This window comes from Musca autumnalis, unplaced genomic scaffold, assembly GCF_047663935.1.
Source record: "Musca autumnalis isolate F117 unplaced genomic scaffold, ASM4766393v1 scaffold_1, whole genome shotgun sequence".
NCBI lineage: Eukaryota > Metazoa > Arthropoda > Insecta > Diptera > Muscidae > Musca > Musca autumnalis.
In genome coordinates this window covers 243,608,144-243,630,943 of record NW_027411644.1, presented here as the reverse complement: position 1 = coordinate 243,630,943, position 22,800 = coordinate 243,608,144, and the positions used below count along the sequence as shown (strand labels likewise).

At 35.8% G+C, this 22,800-nt stretch overlaps 1 protein-coding gene across 1 annotated transcript in view; it reads left to right on the top strand.

Moving 5' to 3' along the window:
- Positions 1-21,588, top strand: part of slou (homeodomain transcription factor slouch) — a 42,115-nt gene extending 20,527 nt beyond the window's left edge. The window contains exons 3-4 of the mRNA XM_073964062.1: positions 19,837-20,117; positions 20,640-21,588. Of these exons, the coding sequence (XP_073820163.1) occupies positions 19,837-20,117; positions 20,640-20,855 (497 nt within the window). The 3' untranslated portion in view covers positions 20,856-21,588. The remainder of the gene's footprint in view (positions 1-19,836; positions 20,118-20,639) is intronic.
- The last annotated feature ends 1,212 nt before the right edge of the window (positions 21,589-22,800 follow it).

Genomic DNA, 22,800 nt, shown 5'->3' with positions numbered 1-22,800 from the left:
CTACGGTGAAAATTAAGCCTCAGATTTTGACTTGAAGTTTTTTGTCCACGTTTTTTTTTTTTAAATATGTTGACATATAACAGCCAAACCATTGAGATTTTCGTTCCAATACTAAGACAAAAATTTTAGCCAAGACAATAATTAGAAATCCTCAGGAAGAAGTTACCCAAACAAACCAAAAAATTTTGTTATCCACGAACCTCAACATGATAGAATTGTTGCACCAGAACGTTTGAATACTTTTCTGGTCAACTTTTGTAGCACAATGTCATTTATCGACATTTTCCGACAAATGTGCACATTCTCAAGGCCAAAACTGACTGAAGGAGCGTTTCAATTTCTTTGTGTTGGATCGAAAATCTCAATGGTTTGGCTGTTATATGCCAAATAATATGCAAAAAACGTAGATAAAAAACTTCAAGTCTAAATCGAGAGGCTCGATTTTCACCGTAGACATATGGTCCAGTAGACTTTTTTGCTCAGTACAATCCAAGGAGTCTGAATGGCGACGCGCCCTTTTAAGTTTTCAAATCGCCCTGGGCGACTGTATACCCTCAGCAAACAAACCCTTGTTATCAGGACCATTAACACTACTCGCTGTAAAAACCATTGACGAGTGTGTCCTAAATTGGATTCAAATGCGATATATTATTTCCCCATTCTTTTACACAAAATTTAGGAAATTTCCGGACCCTCATCTTTTTACTTATGAGCTTCCCCAACAACAACAACATTCTAATATTCTAATGCTAACTTCTAAGAAATACCTGCTGTAAAAATTTAAATTGTCACTGCGGCGGCATCAAACTGTTTCTAGCCGAAAAGTTTTGAATTTCAATAGTTGAACTGCCTGAAGTATTGGACCGATAAATTCCATCTAGCGCTTGATCAAAAGTTGAAAACAGGTACTGCGCAGGATACTTATCGTGCTTACCACGGAGCTACAGTGACCATTTCGATTCCCCTCAGCACATATCAGGTCCCATATCAATCCCAAGTATTGATTCTGTGATTGTTGACCAATAGCAATTATTCCAAAACTAGGAACAGTTCACTTTCCATAACATCATCAGGGTTTGGACCTGCTGCCAGAAACATTGGCCATCTCTACATCAGTTTTAAGTTGCACTCGGGCTTCATTCTGACTCCTGCACATTCCAATATTTCTGAATTTCCGTTTATCAATTTTCATTTGTTTGCTGCGGAAACAGATTCGTTTATCTTTTCTTCCTGGTACCACTCCCGTGATTTGCGTCTTACTACTTTTTGAAGAGTAGTCTTATGGCTATTAATATGGAGTCGGTAATTATTTTTCATTTCACTGATATTATATCAGGACCTTCGTCATGCTATTGAGTGGAGTCTGTTGTTGTTGCTGTCTGTGATGAGTGCATCTTCTCGAAGTCCACCTTTCGTGTTCGATCGTATTTTGTTCCCTAAGTTGAATAGTGTGCAATTTATGCTGCATCGCGATAGTGATCCGAGTCGATGTTCTGACTTTGAATCGACCGGATGTCCAACACACTCCAATAGCAATGGAAGGCCCGCCAACTATCAGAATATATTGGGACTTGGCCTGGTGGTAGCTGTGTTTTCGCCACACGTCTATTAGCCTCATTCTTTTAATGGAAACATTTTCGAGGCTTAGGTTAAAATATGTCCTCTTTTCCAATTTTGCAATCGCAGTCAAAGGTTACATTTTAGGGGTTCTTTAGGTTTTTAGGATTTTGCTTGGAAATCGGAAGCCCTATCGAAATGAAACTAATGGCCTTTTTTCACTAAGACGATTCGAATTCTAATTCGTTCGAACTATGTACTACGAAACTTCGGTTTTTTTTTGAAAAATATTTGATTTAATTTTGTTTTCAATGAAACAACATTTTTTACAACAATAGGAGTTTGGTAGTAATTCGAACGAAATAGAATTCGAATCGTCTTAGAGAAACAGGCCATAAAGAAAATGTAGATAACTTGCACTGCTAAAACATTTGGGTTGGTCCCATTTCGATATTGCTTGTGGTTTCCAAGCATTATCCTGAAAACCTAAAAACACCCTAAAAATATGACCTTTGACCGCGATTTATTTAAGAGTCCCTCCAGCGATTTTTTTTATTTTTCTCATATATTAACATTGTAGTTTCAGAATCCGAAGAAAACTTTTCAGGTGTAAGCACTTTTCATTGAGAGATAGTTAAGGCTCACCTTGAGCATTGCTTTCGCCATTATTATTATTACTATTTTTTCGTGTCTCTTCTGGGGGCGTTAAGGGTCCTGGTTACACTGTGGGGTACACATGTTTCCACATGAAATATAATTAAAATACTTCCTTAGCCTAACATCCAGTACTTCATCAAACCATTACCATGTTATTTCTTCGGAAACCTACCTCCCAACTTATTTTTAATTGCTTAAAATGTACACACATTTTTTAACAAACCACAATGTAATAGACCTTCACTTAAACCACCATACTGGAAGTAATTTCATCCGTTTATGGCGATAATTAACTTAAAAGCTCTTCAACAGTCATTAAACAAACCGTTTTGTGAAATTACATTTATGAAATATACACGGAGAGAAAAGCGATGGTGGCAACAACAGCAACACGACAACGAGTTTTACGCCATCTCTTTTATATTCACCAACACAACGCAATTTCGACACACATACATTAAACAAGGCAAGGACAATCAACTTTAGTCATGAAATGAAAATGAATGTAGCTCCTATCACCTACCTCTCTTTTGGTTGGCAAGTTGACAAACATAATTGAAGAGAAGGAAAACTTTATTTACCCAGTCTATGTGTATGGGTGTGTGCGGGTGTGAGTGTTGTGAGAGATTTAATAATATACACCAAGATATACATGAATATTTTTCTTGTCGTTTGGTGTTTTTCTGTAAAGTCATAAACTTAATTATAAAATCAGAGAGTATTAATTATGATGGCCATCCATAAAACTTGTTGTCGTTGTTGGTTTTTATTTCAAACAAAATAAGGTAACATTTATTTCTCCAACAACAACAACAAGAGAAACAAGTTTATGGAAGTTGGAACCAAAAGTTTGTCATAGCCTATGTTTATTGTAGATTTTTGTCCTTAGAGCTACTACAGCCAAGCCATATCGTCGTCATTTAAATTTCCTGCCAAGTCCTGTATACTTTGTGGTTTTTAATATGACTTCAATTATTGTTATGAAACTCAAGCTCATCATCATATGGTGAATGGCTCCCGGGGGAGCATTTGAATTGTGTTGTTTCATTTGCTATATATGGAATTATAAATAACATCAAAAGGACAATTAATGTTGGAAGTAGGAAGTTTTGGTAAATTAAAGCAAAAAGAGGAATAAGTGAACAACAAATTTTGAATGGGCATCATTTGTAATGGAAATTTAAATTAGGAATTTTTGCAAAATAATAGGAAGAAAGTGGAAGATTAAAAAAATTGGCAACATGTAGGATACTATCGAAGTTATAACATCAGGAAACATAAAGTAAAGAGGGAGGGAGAGAGTAATAGATCTTTTTGTAAACAAAATGTTGAAAAAGTGTATGAAAAAAATAACTTGGGTTAGGAGCCGGGCCACCTAAAAATATTTTGCGTTCATATCTGTACTGCAATGCTAAAAAAATAATTAAAGCTACTATAGACATACGTCAAATATTTTTGACTGTATGCAGCAACATAAGTCGATATATCTGTTGGTCATAAATCCAAGATGTCACCTCATAAGCCTCTATATACAAGGCTCTTAGATTGCCACCAGCACCAAAGAAGCGGAAAATAATGTACTGATGAAAAATTCGTAGGAAAATAAGGTCTCTCTAATATATGTCCCAAACAGATTTTGCAGTAAACATATATACGTTTGCAACAGTCACTTACATAAAAAATGTTTGGCTCTGCAAACAATTACATATATGTTTGGGAGCAAACAAATATACAAATCCAAAAACCTTAAAAAATATTCACACACACATTTATAAACGCTGATTGCTTCTTTTATTGAACTGCATAGAAATATCATACACAAAAGCAACAACAGGCGCATAGGTACATACAAAATTCCAAATACAAGAAATGCATAACAGACTTTAATGAATGAAAAACAGAATAGAAATATTTATAAAAAAATAAATAAAAATGTATTGTCACACTTTTAGAAGGGAAAAAACAAGTAACAAGCATCAGTCGGCTTTGCCGGCAGAGATATACCCGCAGCCTGTGTGATTTGAAACACCTTTTTCCCAAAAAAAAAACTATGTCTTTAGGGGGTATTCAAAATTTTGGGCGTAAGAACTTGCCGAAAAAGATATTTATTTTGATAAGATATCAACATTTTTGCTGGGGAGGAACCTAAAGGAATGGGCCGACATAGTCCATTTTGGAAGTGTATCTTTTTTACGGGAGTCATTTCTATCGATAAGACCATTATATCATGAAAAATTGACTTGGTCACTATTAGTACCTTTCCATAGGTTCCTCGAACATACCCTTAACCGCACTTAAACAAAAATATTGATCATTTGTGTAGGTGGTACCCTAAGAAGTAGACCGACAGGGCCCACATTTGAACATAAACTAAGTTTGGACAAAATATTTCGATATCCAAATTTTGGACCACATTGGTTGCTCCGTTTATAAAACATTTTCGTACCATTTTACCGAATATTTTCAAACTTTTGTGGGGGAGGTACCGGAAGGCGTAGACCTGTAAGCACCATCTTCGAATTTTATCTAATTTTCGAAGAAATATTACCTTATGCAATGTGTGGACCGAATACTATTCGGTTGGAGGATCGTCGGGCGCACCAGCCACAACACATGCTGGCCCTAGGGGTTTGTTTTACAGTTTTCGGGTGATTTTCTCAAGAAGTATGGACTTGCCACAGAAAAAACTTATACCATCGTAATAGGGACCTTGAATGCAACCTGTTGCAAGAAAAATCACAACTATTCGAGAGGAGGTTCTAACCTGCACTTTTCCGAAATTTTGTGGGAGGTATCCGAAGAAGTTGATATGATGATGAGTCGTAGAAATATTACGATGCCCAAAATATGGACCAAATTGTTTGTTGCTTTCGAGAGTTATCGTGCGCACCATTTTAGCGAAAACTTTTGAACTTTTGTGGGGGAGGAAGCCAAAAGACCGATAAAGCTCATCTTAAGTTTGGTCAACATATTAAGACTGTCAAATTTTTGATAGAATCGGTTTAACCTTTCGCGAGCAAATTTTTTACAGCTTTCTGGCCGTATTCTCAGGAAGTATGGACTTACCCCTGAAAAAACTCGTACCGTCGTAATGGGGACAGTGAATACATGTTACCACAACAAAAATCAAAAGGATTCGAGAGGAGATCTTAATCTGCACTATACCGAAATTTTGTGTCGGAGGCAACCGAAGTAGTGGACCGATATAGTCCATATTCGATCTATGTCTTGTAGAAATATTACGATGTGCAAAGTATAGACCAAATCAGTTTGTCCCTTCGAGAGTTATCGTACGCATAATTTTTGCGAAAAAATTGAACTTTGTGGGGGAGGTGCACCGATATGGACCATATTCGAACTTGAACTAAGCTTAAACAAAGCTTAAACGAAAGCGACGTGTGGGATCAAATCGGCTAATCCATTGGAGAATTATCGTGCGCTCCAGCCAGATAGACAGATGGACAGACAGATGGACGGACATTGCTAAATTGACTCCAAATTGTCTACAGTTTTTTTGCATTTATCGGGCCTTTATCTCAGAAACGATTAGGAATTTGGTGTTGTTGACTTTGGCAATACGAGTATTGTAGCCCTAAACTAGTAGAACTTATCTTTTGAACAGACTTTATACGAAAAACTCCATCTAGGACATCACAATCGATAAAATATAGAAAATTTTACATTATTGCTGAAATTCTGGTCAGTATCAGCTAAGCCATTGGGAGTTGAGCAAAGTAACCTTTTGCAAAAATCTTCCAAATAATGTTTATTAAATCGTCGTTGAAAAATATACTGAAAACGACATGATAGTGGCAATCTACAACAATGGTGTGTTCTGGTTTCCGAGATATAGCCCAGAATTGGTTTATAAAGTCAATATTTAACCACATTTAGATTTGGCCATAAAATCCATGCTGGATCTGACACAACAAAACCCAACCAGGGTTTTTGTCGTTTGGCTATGTACTTTAAAAAAATCCTCAGCTCAAATTGTTTGCACAAGATTACCTCAAAAATGTTGCACAGTGTAATGAAACAGCACGGAACGATTTTCGTTAGTTATTAATTAAAACACATTGAAATCATAAACGCGAAACCGGTATCTGGAATTAAATAAGTCAAATATATGCATGTATGTATATGAAAAATGTATTAATGTCATTACCAATATTAAATGCGATTTCTTCTTTGTCCAATGAAATATTTCCATTCACCTTTTTGATTCAATTATACAATTTCAAATTGGACCGAATGAGTGGATCGTACTTGGTCTATGTTTGGACAAAATACTACGAGAGTGAAGTGTAGTATGCACCACCCAGCCAGACGGACGAACGATATATAATCGTCTCCAAATTATCTGAAACGTAATAAATAAGTACATATATATTTCAAATATACGCATGTATATGAAAAATATTTGGCCACATACACACCACCAAAGCAAAACCAAACTTTTTCACCCTCCCGTCGTGGCTTCTGCGTCTTCATTGGCACCATACGCACTGCTCTACATAATAATAATTTAAGCGAGAGCCCTGTTGTTACGCTCTTTGGCAAAAATCCTTTCTCCATCCATACAAAAATATGTTCTAAGATAAAAATATGTTGGCACCCAAACAAATAAATTTGAGATATGTAACAAAATGTTGCAAACATATATTTGTTTAGACCCAAACATAATATGTTTGGATCCAAACTTATATTTGTTTGCAACCAGTTCTAAACATATAGTTGTTTGGATCCAAACATATTTCTAATATATATGTTTGCGTGTAGCAATTTTGCCCCTAATCTCCAATTACGCATATTTCATTCAGAAGTACAGAAAATATTTCAAGAAATCACCCTCGTAATAAAATATCTAATTTAACATATTTAAGAAAACAAAGAAGAACTATTTTTAAACTCAAAATTTCACTCTTCCCTCCAATGATATATAATAATGGTCATTGGCCTTCACAAAACAAATGGCAATGATGCGTTCAAGAAAAGCTTCAATATCCCTTAGCTGTGGAAAAAATAACACATAAAAAACAGACGCAAGAAAAATCTCATGCATAAATGATGATCTGCATTCAAGAATGAAAAAAAAACAAAAACAACAACAGAAAATATAAATAAATGTAGCAATTTAAAAGAAATCATGGAAAATTGTGAAAACATGGAAATAAAAGCCGTGAAAAGAAAAAAATAAATAAAACTGAGTGGTTGGGATATTAAAGAAGTTCTCAACAAGCAAACCAAACCAAAAAAAAAAAAACTACCCCTTATATGTATGCAGATATTACACATCCATACACCTACACCCACTTCAATATCCCAATACAGAGAACAACTTAGGGGTTGCTTGCAGCCATTACCGAACCCGCTGTAATAAACAAACAACAACTATTGGGGATGTGAAGTGGCGGGCGAGGAGTCCATAACTACTGTATACCCATTTATTTATGTGACGCCATTTGATGCGGGGGAGTTTGTTCACAGATTTGTAACAAAGAACTTTGGTGGAGGATTTTTTTTCCCATTGGATTGTTGGCAGTAGACGATGGTTGTTAAAGCTGTAGTGACAACAACCAGTAGTCTCGTATGCTATTACTTTGTGTGCAGGTGTGTGTGTTTGTGTGGATGTAAGACTGTTTGTTGTTGTTGTGGGTGTATTAACAGACCAGACCAAATCATCGTAACCATAGAAGCATGGAATATGTTTTCATATTGAAGTAATGGTGGTTACGAGAGTATTTTTGTATTCTCCCCCCCACGTATATTTTCTTTTAAATTGTGAAAGGCAGCAAAAGTGAAATGGAAAGAAGGGAAACTAAATAATAATAAATTAAAAATGGCTGAAAAAATATTGACCAATGGACTCAAGGGAGTGGAGGGAAATATTTGGAGCTTATGGCAAATAAAAGAACAGTTGAAGATTTGTAAAAATTTTCCGATTTTTTCCCAATATTTTTTCTCCATGTAGGTTGTTTTACTCTCAATACAAGAATCTTTTCTTTTTTTCTGAGCGACACACACGATTACCCACTAAGCGAACCAAAGTTGTTCTAAATTCGATATTTTTTCTAGTGGTTGGCCTTCGGTGTAGGTTTTTCCAATGTCGAAACTCTTTCTAAGTGATGATATACGGGCTTAATATACCCCAAAAAGATCATGTTCATGTGCAAACATCTTAAATAGCTCCCTTTCCCTAGCATTAAACGAAATTATACTTTCACAGCTGCACAATCGAATGTAATTCCTTTTAACAGGTACCCAAATCAACTCCCCTCATATCGATTTCAAGTTTCGCTTGACTCGTAAAACATACCGCCAAAAGTGTTGTCCAGATATAATGTGCAAAAAAATCTCTCCGAAGCTCCCACCTTTCATGGACTGAGTAATGTCTGTGTTTATTTGCCCAAACACACAACCGGTTTACATAAACATACAGGGAAAACTGGTATCTGTTTAAGCCAACATCAACGAAAAAAGGCTTTCACCTTTTATTTCCTTTCATTGCGTATTTGTGGTCATTTGAGTGTTGGTGCGCGAGGTGCAAATTTCCATTTTATACTTGCTTGGTGGTGGCATGCTGGTGATGTGGTTCAATTCCGCCACGTAGTAGTCGACGATGCCACATTCATTTGCCACAAAATCAAATTAAATGCGGCTGGAAATTAGTACTGTTTATCGTTTTAAATTGAGTGTTTGGTGGTCGCGTCGTTGCAAACTTCAATGAAATGGAATGACCAACTCTTTCTCATTCTGCTATTGGGTATTAATGTGTGTATTGGGGATTCATGCAAATTGGTGAAAGCGTGAGTGGCAAATTTATTGATTTTTTTTTTCGTGTAGAAGTGGGGGTTATTTTGTATTGATAAGGGAAAGGATTGAATTAATATACATTGCAACATAAAATGGGTATTTCTGTGAAGCGTGTTGTATACCGGACTAAAGTTTGAGGGAAATGAATAAACGCAAATTGGAGTCTTTGGTACCCACTTCTTCTTAACAAATCTATAAAAAATTCAAGCCTTATTGGGTCTTTGATCTTCAGAAAAAATTTATAAAAAATCCAAGCTTTATTGGGTCTTTGGTCTTCACAAAATATCTATAAAAAATCCACGCCTTAATGAGTGTTTTGTCTTCACAAAAAATCTATTAAAAATCCCCGCCTTATTGAGCCTTTTGTCCTGACAAAACTTCTACAAAAAAATTCACGCCTTATATAGTCTTTGGTCTTCACAAAATATCAATAAAAAATCCATGCCTTAATGAGTCTTTTGTCTTCACAAAAAATCTATTAAAAATCCCCGCCTTATTGAGCCTTTTGTCCTGACAAAACTTCTCTAAAAAATCCACGTCTTGTTGAGTCTTTGGTCCTCACAAAAATCTATCAAAAATCCAGGCCGCATTGAGTCTTTGGTCTTCACAAAAAATCTATACAAAATCCACGCCTTATTGAGCCCTTTGTCCTCACAAAACTTCTATAAAAAATCCAACCCTTAATGAGTCTTTTTTCTTCACAAAAAATCTACAAAATATCCACGCCTTTTTGAGTCGTTGGTCCTCACAAAAAATCTATAATAAATCCACGCCTTTGAGAGTCTTTGGTCCTCACAAAAAATCTATCAAAAATCCACGCCTTGTTGAGTCTTTGGTCCTCACAAAAAATCTATCAAAAATCCACGCCTTGTTGAGTCTTTGGTCCTCACAAAAAATCTATCAAAAATCCACGCCTTGTTGTGTCTTTGGTCCTCACAAAAAATCTATCAAAAATCCACGCCTTGTTGTGTCTTTGGTCCTCACAAAAAATCTATCAAAAATCCACGCCATGTTGTGTCTTTGGTCCTCACAAAAAATCTATCAAAAATCCACGCCTTGATGAGTCTTTGGTCCTCACAAAAATCTATAAAAAATCCACGCCTTAATGAGTCTTTGGTCTGCACAAAAAATTTATAAAAAATCCACGCTTTGTTGAGTCTTTGGTCCCTACAAAAAATCTATAAAAAACCCACGCCTTATAGAGTCTTTGGTCTTCACAAAAAATTTATAAAAATCCACGCTTTATTGAGTCTTTGGTCTTCGCAAAAAATTTATAAAAATCCACGGCTTATTGAGTCTTTGGTCTTCACAAAAAATCTTTAAAAAACCTAAGCCTTATTGAGTCTTTGGTCCTCGCAAAAAATCTATAAAAAATCCACGCCTTATTGAGCATTTTTTCCTCACAAAAAATCTATAAAAAATCCACGCCTTATTGAGCATTTTTTCCTCACAAAAAAATCTATAAAAAATCCACGCCTTATTGAGACTTTGGTCCTCACAAAAAACCTATAAACAATCCACGCCTTGTTGTGTCTTTGGTCCTCACAAAAAATCTATAAAAAATCCACGCCTTGTTGAGTCTTTGGTCCTCACAAAAAATCTATAAAAAATCCACGCCTTGTTGAGTCTTTGGTCCTCACAAAAAATCTATAAAAAATCCACGCCTTGTCGAATCTTTGGTCCTCACAAAAAATCTATAAAAAATCCACGCCTTGTTGAGTCCTTGGTCCTCACAAAAAATCTATAAAAAATCCACGCCTTGTTGAGTCTTTGGTGCTCACAAAAAATCTATAAAACATCCACGCCTTGTTGAGTCTTTGGTGCTCACAAAAAATCTATAAAAAATCCACGCCTTGTTGAGTCTTTGGTCCTCACAAAAAATCTATAAAAAATTCACGCCCTGTTGGGTCTTTGGTCCTCACAAAAAATCTATAAAAAATCCACGCCTTCTTGAGTCTTTGGTCCTCACAAAAAATCTATAAAAAATCCATGCCTTGTTGAGTCTTTGGTCTTCATAAAAAATCTATAAAAATTCACGCCCTGTCGGGTCTTTGGTCCTCACAAAAAATCTATAATCTATGTTGAATCCTCGCCTTTGGTCCTCACTAAAAATCAATAAAAATCCACGCCATGGTCCTTTCAAAAAATCAATAGAAAATCCACACCAATTGACGTCTTTAGTTCTCACTAAAAGCTTTAAAAAATGCATAACTTATAGCCTCTTTGGTCCTCACAACAAGTCTATAAAAACTCCAAGCCTTTGGTCCTCACTAAAATCTGTAAAAATCCGCCTTTGGTCCTCACAAATAAAACTATAAAAAAAAATCCTCGCCTTTGGGCCTCACTAAAAATCTATAAAACAATCCTCGTCTTTGGTCCTCACTAAAAATCTATATAAATCCATGCCTTATGGGCTTTTTGGTCCTTTAAAAAATCAATAAAAAATCCACGGTAATTGACGTCTTTGGTTCTCACTAAAAATTTATAAAAATTCATAACTTATGGCCTCTTTAGTCCTCACAAAAAGTCTATAAAAACTCCACGCCTTTGGTCCTCACAAAAAATCTATAAAAATCACTGCCTTTGATCCTCCCAAAGAAACCTATAAAAAGTCCACGCCTTTGGTCCTTATAAAAATCTATAAAAATCCACGTCTTTGGGCATCACTAAAAATCTATACAAAATCAATTCCTTATGGTCTCTTTGGTCCTTACTAAAATCTATAAAAAGTCCAGGTCTTCACTTAAAATAATAAAAAATCCAAACTTTATAGGCCCCATGATTCTCCCTAAAAATCTATAAAAAAATTTTTGGTCCTGACCAGGGGTATGCATGGATCTATTTTTTCCTTGGGCTCGCTCATATCTTCCTTCAAAAAAAAAAACCTAACCAAATTTTAATCAACTTAAAGCACATTATCTTTTTTACGACCCAAGTCTGAATAGATTTCCAATTAATACCAATCTAAATGGTGTGTTTGTGTAACACTCTAATAGGACGTATGTTCATACAATATAGACATGTATGTAAGTCATGTTGGCACATCCTTTTGGCATTCGACTAAATCATTTTTCTTTACATGGCTACACAAGCATGAAATCCGCTCTTCGTTTCGTCTCTTTAAAAGCAACTTAACAGACCATCAAATAAACACCTCAAACAAAAGTTCAGGTTCAGCCAAAGGAAGAAAGGAACCACCAGCAGCAGCATCATCATCATCATGTAAACAGTAAGCAACGTTATCCGCGGAGTGTGTTTTTAGATTGTTGACGCTGTATGTATACCGGAAATGAAAATTGACTGCAGGTTGTTTTAGTTTGCGAGACGCATTCAACCAACCATCCAACAATCTGTTGTTTGTTCATTCATTCAAACAGACATCCATTACAAAAGTAAACCTATTTATAAATGTTGTTTGCTCAGTGTAACCGCCATTACGCGTCGCGTACCATACGTGCCATACACACATGCAGGTCTTAGACAAACAACAGCAGGGGCGTTTCATAGCTGGGAACTGGGAAAACAATAAGGGGACATAATAGCTAGAACATGAAGACTGTAGAATTTAAAGAGATTAAGGAGAGTTTTAATGGTATTTGTAGTCCTCCTTGTCATTGTCTAGTTTGCACTGCTACTCGATTTATAGAAATGAAGCGTCTATAACTCCTTTAATATTTCCCTAAAGCTACGACCATGTACATATATGGTATACAACTGCAATTGCAAATGTCCTCCTCTGCATGTGTATGTGTGCAAATTCTCTCTGTAATTGTGTTTATTACCAGCAACGACGACTGACTGGTCAATAAATGTTCAATATTAAATGAAGCATTGCTGTTAATTAACTGATTAATTACCGCACTGTTTATATTGAGAGTCCAACGCTTTTAATGTGCTATACACCATGTGTCTGTCGCTCTCTTTCGCCCTATAATACACACTACGCACCATGTCCATATGTAGAGTTGCAATGCAATTTGTGTAGAGCGTGAGTGGCAAATTTAAGTGCATGTGGTTTAGGTGCAATTAAAATCAACGATTATTTGCCTACTTTTAGGCTAAAAGTAGAATTACACCTAAACTAATTAGTGGTAAATAAAATGGGGTTACAATTAGATGAACGAATCACGGGTGGGTGCGATGCTGTTGTTGTTGTGGCTGCAAACTGTTGTGCCTAATGGAAAGAAAAATAATGACTAATGGCTTGCTTGCAACGTTATTTGCCTAAAAATGGTCAATTTTATAGTTGAAATGACACATAGGACAACATGATGGAAAATATAGTGGGGATTGAAATGGAGAGAGGAGACTAATTTCGAGGAGAGATGCTCTCCAGATTTATCATTTTTTTAAATAGGTTGAAATGAGGTTAGGCCTGCTATGTGGTATAGATGGATGTAGCTAGAAGAGATAGATTCAGTTTAATTTTCATTTAGGATTTCTGCACTTCTAAGAAATAGTCAAGAAAATGCGCAAGTACCAAAAATCCTCAGTATAATTTTCCGCATGGAACATTTTCAGGACAACTGGCCAAAAAAGGAAAATTGTTCGTTTGGAATGGAATGAATCGGAATGGATTCCTTGGGCCCGAACTTCTGGCTGTAATGAAGTTCTTCTTTGTTCTAGGTGTGGCTTGTTGCTTTTCATCATTTGACTTTTTTACTGACGTTTTGGTCTCACCCTGCATAAAGTTCATAGAACTGACGGTCAATGCAGTGTTAGTATTGTAACCTTGTTCTATACGTGGTGTAAGAAACCTGTTGCTTTTCTCAGTAAATATTTCCCTGAAGATGACTGCAGATTGCAGCCGAAATATTGGAAAATAAAGAAAATAATAAAATATACCAATTCTTTTATTGACCTAAAGCCGAAATAAACCAAACAAAGGATAAATTCAAAACAGATCAACAATAACAACAACACAGAAATTTTTCTACATTAGAGCATATCCTTGGAAGCAACTTTTATTCTGTAGCACACAACTAAAAGTGTTGCCATCAATTCGGAGGTATTCCGTTCAATCAAGAGAATTCAACGAATGTGACCGCCTATTCTTTATATCCCTTGGAGTTTTTCTTTTCATTGTTGTATACCAGGTGGAAGGTTTGTAGATAAAACTCCATTTGGAGGTCTTATGCATTATAAAATACTTCATGGGAAGTGCATTTATCTATCGAGACCCCTAAATGACCATATGTTTTATTGATAACCAATGCAAAGTTTTTCCGAATATCTCTATAGATATGTTCTATTTTATTTAACGGGCTCCAGGGACGACTTAATCTAAGAAGGCCCCTTGGCATGTATGAAGACCAAATAATGAAATTGTCTACTTTATAGAAAACCTCATTAGGATGATTGCTTAATCGAATAAAGTCCGTTAGGCCCTTATGTACAACGACCTCACTGGGAAGTCTACCTCTTTTTAGAAAGCCTCATTGGGAGGCCCGCTATTTTATGGAAGAATCTTTTTGGGAGTTTTATATTCTGTAGAAGACCCTCCCCTATATTAGTGAATGATATATTGTGGGGGGATTTCTGCTACTCTAAAGAACCCAAATCGCATAGCATAAGTTATTTTTTTAATGCGATCACCCCTTCTGTAGTCTATTCTATATTGGAACATTCTATTTTAGGGTCTCTATTCTCAAAATTGTTGATTCCTTTGAAAGTATTTTATTAGTGAAAGATTGCTGGTAAGGTCTCCTCATCTATGGAACTATGGAACCATAGAAAATCTTATTTTTTAATGGAAGCTCGTTGGGTGACCATCCATTCTATTTTGAAAAGTTATATTTTCTATAGATGAGTCCTTGGTAAGCCTTCTTTTCTAAAGGTGAATTGTTGGAAAGCCTTCTATTTTTCGATCCTATTAAAGACCCCACGGAAGGTTTACTTTTTTATAGAGGATCACTTGGTTGGCTTTCCCTTCTGTAGGAAATCCCTCGAGAGGTTTACTTCTAGAAGATCACTTTCTTCTGTTTCCGTTCTATTGAAAACCGCATGGTCGGTTTCCTATCCCATCCAAAATCCATATCAAAGACCCCTTGCAATGTCCCTATCAAGACCCCTTGCAATATTTTCGTCGACAAAATCCCTCTAGGGAATTCTTCCTATATGGAAGCCACTTTCGAGGGTTCAATATGCCATATAAGACCCATTAGATGTACTTTCATTCTCTTCCTATGTCTTCTGAGATCATTTTGATCTTATAGGGCCCCGTTGAGGTTTTCTTCCATTGACAATCAATACGGACGATTCCTGCTCCATTGATGTCCACTTAGGGGGATCTTGTATTCTATTGAAAACTTCTGGCAGGTCTTATATCCTGTAGAAGATCACTTTAGAGTTCTACTATTCTACAGAAATCCTCTTGAGAGCCCTTTAATTCTCTTCGGATAAGTTCCAGATGGACTTCTGAGCTATTAAATATACATTGATCTTAAGCATTCTGTTCCATTGAATACCTCTGCTGGGAGGTCTTTTTTCTACAGATGGTTCATAAAAATGGCGATAAGATACCCCTGTATGAGGTATTCTATTATATTGAAAGCTTCTAGCAGGTCCTCGTTTTCATGGAAGACCCCATGGGAGTTCCTCTATTCTATCGAAAACCCCTTGCTTCTTCGATAGATATCGAAAACGCCCAAAGAAGTCTGCTAATATATCGAAATCTTGTTTCGAAGTCTCCTATTGTTGTTCTTTAGAAGGTCCCTTGGGAGTCATATTCTATGTCTATATATCTATATATTTTTCCTTTAGTAGATACCTTGATAAGTCTTAATTCTTTTGGAAATCACCTGCTAGGTGTTACTTTATAGAAGACAACCGAAGACTTTTATCATATCGCTGAGTGCACCACGTTACTGTTCATCGCCGAGTCCAAACGGCGTGTCCCAAGACACCACTTTTAGAGAAGTTGTACATCTCTGAAATTCTCATTATCGAGGGGTATTGAAGTGCGCTTAAAAAAAAACATTGTTCCACAACATCCCATACGGGACAAGGGAGACTTCTCTCATATCAATGAGTGCACCCCGATTCATATTTAGCTCAATGATATGGGACCTACTGTTTATCGCCGAGTCCGAACGGTGTGTCTTAAGACACCACTTGTGGAGAAGTTTTTCAAGGCTGAAATACTCAGAAAATGTCGCCAACATTACTGAGGGGTATTTTGCCACCGTTGAAAAATGTTTGATGTTGCCTGGCCGGGGAATCGAACCCCCGACCTTCTGCGTGCAAGGCGGGCGTGCATACCATTGCACCACGGTGGCACCCATTGAAGTGCCCTTGGTAGTGGTTTTTCCCATTCTATTGACACGTCTTCTTTCATAAAATATCTTTTGGGTGGTCTTCTATTCTATATGTAACTTGGGAGAACTTCTTTCCTATAGAATACCACTTGGATATATTCTTAAGTGGTATCTCGAACTAGGGGTCCATAAAAGAACCCCGGCTATGTTCTCTTTTCTATTGACAACAACCTACTTCAACAATCAACTTCTTCTTTCAATGGTTTTCTATTCGATATAGTCCTAGAAGATCTTCATTTCTATAAAAGGGGTCTTTCTCGTGGGGTCTCCTGAACTATTGAATACACTTTGACTTTAGGTTTCTGATTTGGGAGGTCGTATTTTCTATGAAAATCACTCAGTATGCATATTATAGCATATCCATATTGACAGATTTCCTTTTGTGTAGAATACCCCTTGGGTGGTGATGTGCAGAAAACCCCTGGGCTTCACTTTTATAGAAGGCCTATTTCGAGTTTAGCTACCATATGTCAGAACCTTTGGGTGGTCTTCTATTCTGTAAGTGGCTTGGGAGTATTTCTTTCCTATAGATGACCACTTGGATATATTCTTGAGTAGACTCTCGAACTAGGGGTCCATAAAAAACACCCGGGTATGTCCACTTTTCTATGGATAACACTCTATTGAAAACGTCTTCTTCCAATGGATATTCGATATATTCCTAGAAGACCCCCACTCTACTCGTGGGATCTCACTTTGACTTTAGTAGAGTTGGACAATTGAACGACCTAGTTCACTATCCTAGTTCAAAAACGTATGAGTAACGTCATACAAACTAACGTGTGATATTAAGTATACGCAGTTTGTTCATACAAACGGCCGGTGTCCATTGAACCTGATAGTGAACTAGATTGTTCAATATAGTTCAATTGGCACAGCTCTAGACTTTAGGGAGGTTTCTGATCTGGGAGGTAGTATTTTCTATGTAAAATCCTTCAGGAGACATATTATAGCAAATCCTTATTGAAAACTTTTTCTTTTCTGTAGAAAACCCCTTGGGTGGTCATCCATCCAAGTGGTGTGCAGAAAACCCCTTGGTAGCTCTTTCATTCTATAGAAGGTTATTTTCGAGGTCAGGTACCATTTGTCAGACCTCATTGGAGGTCCTCTATTCTATAGTTTATAATATATTCTCTTCTATAGAGGTCCAGATATTATGTACAGACCACTTGTGTACAAGGCTGACCACTTTACTAAGAACTACTCCCCTAAAGGCGGGTCTTTCTACTTTTCTGTAAAACACACATTGTGCGGTCCTCCATCCTATTACACACTCCATGAGGTCTATGCTGTAGAAGAATAATTGGCTGGCCTTCTATTTAATAGCCATTTCAAGTTCATTTATCACATGTAGATCCTGGGGAGGTCCTCTAGTTCATACTTTTAGAGATATTTTTCTTTCTTGTTGGGAGATCTTCAACTGCGACGAACATCACGCACTTGTATCCACAGAATTTTTTACATACTTCCTTCCGAAAAAATGTATCAATTGCCTATTAAATATTCAGGAACAGATTCCACACACAAAAAGAATCATGCACCCTTAAGAAATGAGGAAATATCCTTTGATTAAGTCCTTCTTGGTAATACCTTGAATTTACACATTTTCTTGTGTACACCACTTCTTGGTGACATTTACAACAACTTGGAATTTACACATTCAACGAAGTAGTTCATGAAACAAGTACCACAACGCCTACACCCCATTTCTCGAAAAGGTAGTAGTCCTTTGTTTTGAAAAGGGTTTGACAGTTTAACTTGCTCTGCAACCCCTTTTTTTGGGAATTATTTAAATCTCAAACTTTTCATTTGTAGACAACAATTTGATTCCAATTTACATTCAACTAATATCCTTAACAAGAATGAAATGGTGTGTTGTTGTCGCTGTTGTTGTCGGACTTGTTTTTGGTGCGAAATGCTTGAGTGCACTTTGAATGCTACCTAATGTCGTTTTAAAGAACGTAACAGCAACAACCACCCAATTTGCTGGAGAAATTTTTCTACAAAACCATGCCGAAAGGGTTTTAAAACGATTTGATTGTTTGCTTTGGTAACTTTACTTTCGCCTGGTTAAGATTTACTAAGGAGATGGAAGCTTTTGCTTTGATGGAAATGTTTTAAACTTGCCTGAGGTTTCTAAATTGTTTTGTTGTGTAGTTAATTTGTTAACAAGTAAAGTTTAGGTTAATTGTGCTTGTTTTTTAAGGAAAGGGTTCCATTGAGTGAAGGGTTCAATGCAACAGTGTGTGTAAGTGAAGCTTTATGTGAAACAAGTTGATTTTTTGATGGAATTGTTGGGAGATGATTGATTTTATTAAAAAATGTTGTTAAAGGCTTAAAATGATGTTAAATAATTTAAAGAGGTGTAATGTAAGACAAAGGGTTTAATGCCAAGGAGATAGTGCTTTTGCAATGTCAGAGCGGCACTGGTTTAAAGTAAAACTTATTACTTTTATAATGATTTCACATCGATTTGTTTGTCCCTAGTTTTTATATACTATTATTTTAAATCGAAAAAATTAGATAATGTAAATTACATATTGGGAAAGACTTTTAAATGCGAACATAAAAATAAATTAATAGAATGTGGATACTAAGAATTTTGCCACGAAATCTTAACCTAAAAGTTTCAGTAATATGATTAGGTATTTTATCGAAAGGTTGACTTGGCTTTGCTGCGTCATTAAATTCACTTTAACAAACTATTCTCCGCTCTAAGTGAAAACAAATTTGTTATAACATAAATTGTTGTAACATCACAAATAATTGGTTGTCACAATTTCAAAATGATGCCTTCTCACCTCTACATATTCATACATACTAGTACATGTGTATGTATGGATGAGGCAAACAACAGTGACAACAGCAGAAAAAAAAGCTACTACAATCTATTTTAATTGAATTGAGTGGTGGCAACAAGGATGTTTATGCCTCACCACCTGAATGCTCACTCTCACCAGAGACCAACACAGATTTATTTCCAATTAATTTGGCCATTTTTTTGTTTGTTTTTCTTCCCCTTGATATCTCTAACGAGGAAGTAGGGGAATGGATAACAAAATATTGATTGCATTTTAATGGTGAGTGGGAGGTTACAGCTTCCAACATCAAAGACTGGCTATTACATTGACACATTCTGCTGTTGTTGTGAACGATGATGATGATGATGGTTGTGGTAACTGCGAGAAAAAAATTGAAAGTGATTGATTTCAATTTATATTTTGAATGACAATTTTTGTTACGATTTATTGCAATGGTCATCAGTGACCGGCCATCACCGTCATCATCATCACATAGCCACCATAACAACTCTCCCTTTGCAAAATAAGCAAAATAAAATTGACCATTTACAGTGATTGATGATGATGCCTATTTCAATTTTCCACCATTATTTCTATTTAACATCAATAATTGCTAATTTATTACGTATTTGTTTGCCTATTGTTATTTATCTAATATTTGTTTCTCTTCTTTTTGTTCATTTTTTTTCTAGCCCAAGACCTTAATGACATGGATCAGGATGACATGTGTGATGATGGCATGAGTGATATTGATGATCATGCAAGTGAAACTGATTCGAAGAAGGGTGATGGTCGCTCTGGTGATGGCAAATCGAATAGCAGTGGTGGTGGTGGTTCGAAACCCAGACGTGCTCGTACCGCATTCACATATGAACAGTTGGTGTCCCTGGAGAATAAATTTAAGACAACACGTTATCTTAGTGTGTGTGAACGTTTGAATTTGGCATTGAGTTTATCGCTGACAGAAACTCAGGTAAATATTGAAAGCTTTAATACAGTTTAGTAATTAATTCAGTGTGGAACAGGATATAAAGGACGGAATCCAACAATAACAAGCACAAAAATCAGAGGTCGAAACAAATCAGTTAAACGATTTTTTATAATCGAAAGACCGAAATTTTTTTATTTAAAGCATAAAATTAAAAAAAAATAAAAAAAAAATAAAATAAAAATAACAAATAAGTTGCAGTGTTTTATTTATAAATGCACTAAAAACAAGAAAATATTTTTTCTCATAGCCTCAATAAATATATTCTTCTTCAAAATAAAACGCTTACATTTATATTAAAAATGGTGACAATATTAACCACCAATAAACGACGAGCGTTTTATTTCAGATAATCATGAGGCTATGAGAATTTTTTAGTACATTTATAAATAAAACACTGTAACTTATTGTGTATACCCTCCAAAAATATCTTTAGCATTTTTATTCCTGAAAAAATTTACCAATTTGTTCTATATTCAAATTGTTTTCTTCCCTTCTATTTTGCAGGTTAAAATATGGTTTCAAAATCGTCGCACCAAGTGGAAGAAACAAAATCCCGGTATGGATGTCAATAGTCCCACAATTCCTCCACCCACAGGATCCTTTGGCCCGGGAGCATACGCCAGTAGTCTGCTGTATTCACACACAATGCCCTATTCACCCTATGGTCCATATTTTCATCCATTGGGCGCGGCGCATCATTTGAGTCATTCGCATTCATAAAATTGTAAGATGCAACATAAGTTGTTGCAAATAATGGAAATGCGGAAATATCAAGGACTAAGGAAAGACTAAACAAACACTTTTGTTTGGGCTCTCGAAAACAAAACAAAAAAACAAATGTGATGTTAATTGTATAGAAAAACGAAACAAACAAAAACACAAAGATGACAAAGCTATTTAAAACCAAAAAACAAGACAACACTATTTTAATTCCCTAACAACAACAACAAAAATGTTACGCAGAAGGGTCAGTGCAATTTTATGTTTTTGTTTTATTTCCACAATATTGAAAATAAAATTTCAAACTAATGTTCACACATTGTCGCCCCCGCTCTCTGTATAGTTTGAATATTTGTCAATTACCAAGAGATTTAAAACTGAAAAACTCAACAACTACTTAATGTAAATAAATGCCTAACTACCGTTTTCATTCATTACGTTTATTATTTATTTAAATTTGTTGTAAATTATTTAATAACTTATGTATGAACATGAAGACAATTTTATTTTAAAATAAGAATTTATAATTTCGTTTTGAAATTCAAATGAAAAATTTGTACATGTTTGCCATTATTAATACGTATTATTATTATTACAGATTAGTTTTGTAAATTAGCATTAAATACACATTTAAAAGCCAAAGAAAATCAAAAATAATAATTAATTAAATAACCTAAATTAAATAATAAATACATTTTAAGCATTATTGACAACAAATAATTAATAATTCAAATTGTGTGTTTTTCTTAATGGGGTAAAGTGGGTCAGTTGTAAGCAAAGTGAATTTGGTTTTTCAAGGACAAAATATATTGTTATTTAAATGCAAACACAACATGCGATATGTTTAATATTTGTGAGCGACAAAGTTCTGGGTTAAAGTTTTATACGCTCAACGAAGAGAAAGTACCAAATTTCAGGCATTTCGGTGTGTTAATGGGGCTTCAAATACCGAAAAATTTTATATGGAACGTTTAATACCCCAAATAAAGACCAAATACCAAATTTCAACCATTTCGGTGGAATATTGAGGCCACAACCTTCAAAATACCGAAAATCGGGAGGTACCGTTCTATGGGGGCTATATGACAAATTTCTTATGGAACGTTTAATACCCCAAACAAAGACCATATATCAAATGTCTACCGTTTTGGTGGAATATTGGGGCCAAAATCTTCAAAATACCGACAATTCGGAGGGGCTAGAAATATGAAGACTTAGAGCAATACCGAAAATTTCATTTGGAAACTTGTACACCCCAGACGAAGACTAACAGCCAGTTTCTGTATGTCGAAAGAAGAATGTGTGCGAATGAAACACGCCCGAAATTTAGTTTTCGAAATAGTTTTACTTTTGCTTTTGCTTTACAACAAAAAACAAATTTGAAACACACACAAGAGTTTGGACGTGTTTCTTTCGCACACATTCTTCTTTCGACATACAGAAACTGGCTGTAAATACCAAATTTCAGTCGTTTCGGTGGGATATTGGAGCCGCAACCTTCAAAATATATACCTAAAATTGGGAGGTACTGTTCTATGGGGCTATATGAAGGCGTGGGCCTATACCTAGACCAAATACCAAATTTCAACCATTTCGGTGGAATATTGAGGACAAAAAAAAACATTGTTCCACAACATCCTATACGGGACAAGGGAGACTTCTCTCATATCAATGAGTGCACCCCGATTCATATTTAGCTCAATGATATGGGACCTACTGTTTATCGCCGAGTCCGAATGGCGTGTCTTAAGACACCACTTATGGAGAAGTTTTTCAAGGCTGAAATACTCAGGAAATGTCGCCAACATTACTGAGGGGTATTTTGCCACCGTTGAAAAATGTTTGATGTTGCTTGGCCGGGGAATCGAACCCCCGACCTTCTGCGTGCAAGGCGGGCGAGCATATCATTGCACCACGGTGGCACCAACTTTCAAAATATCGGAAA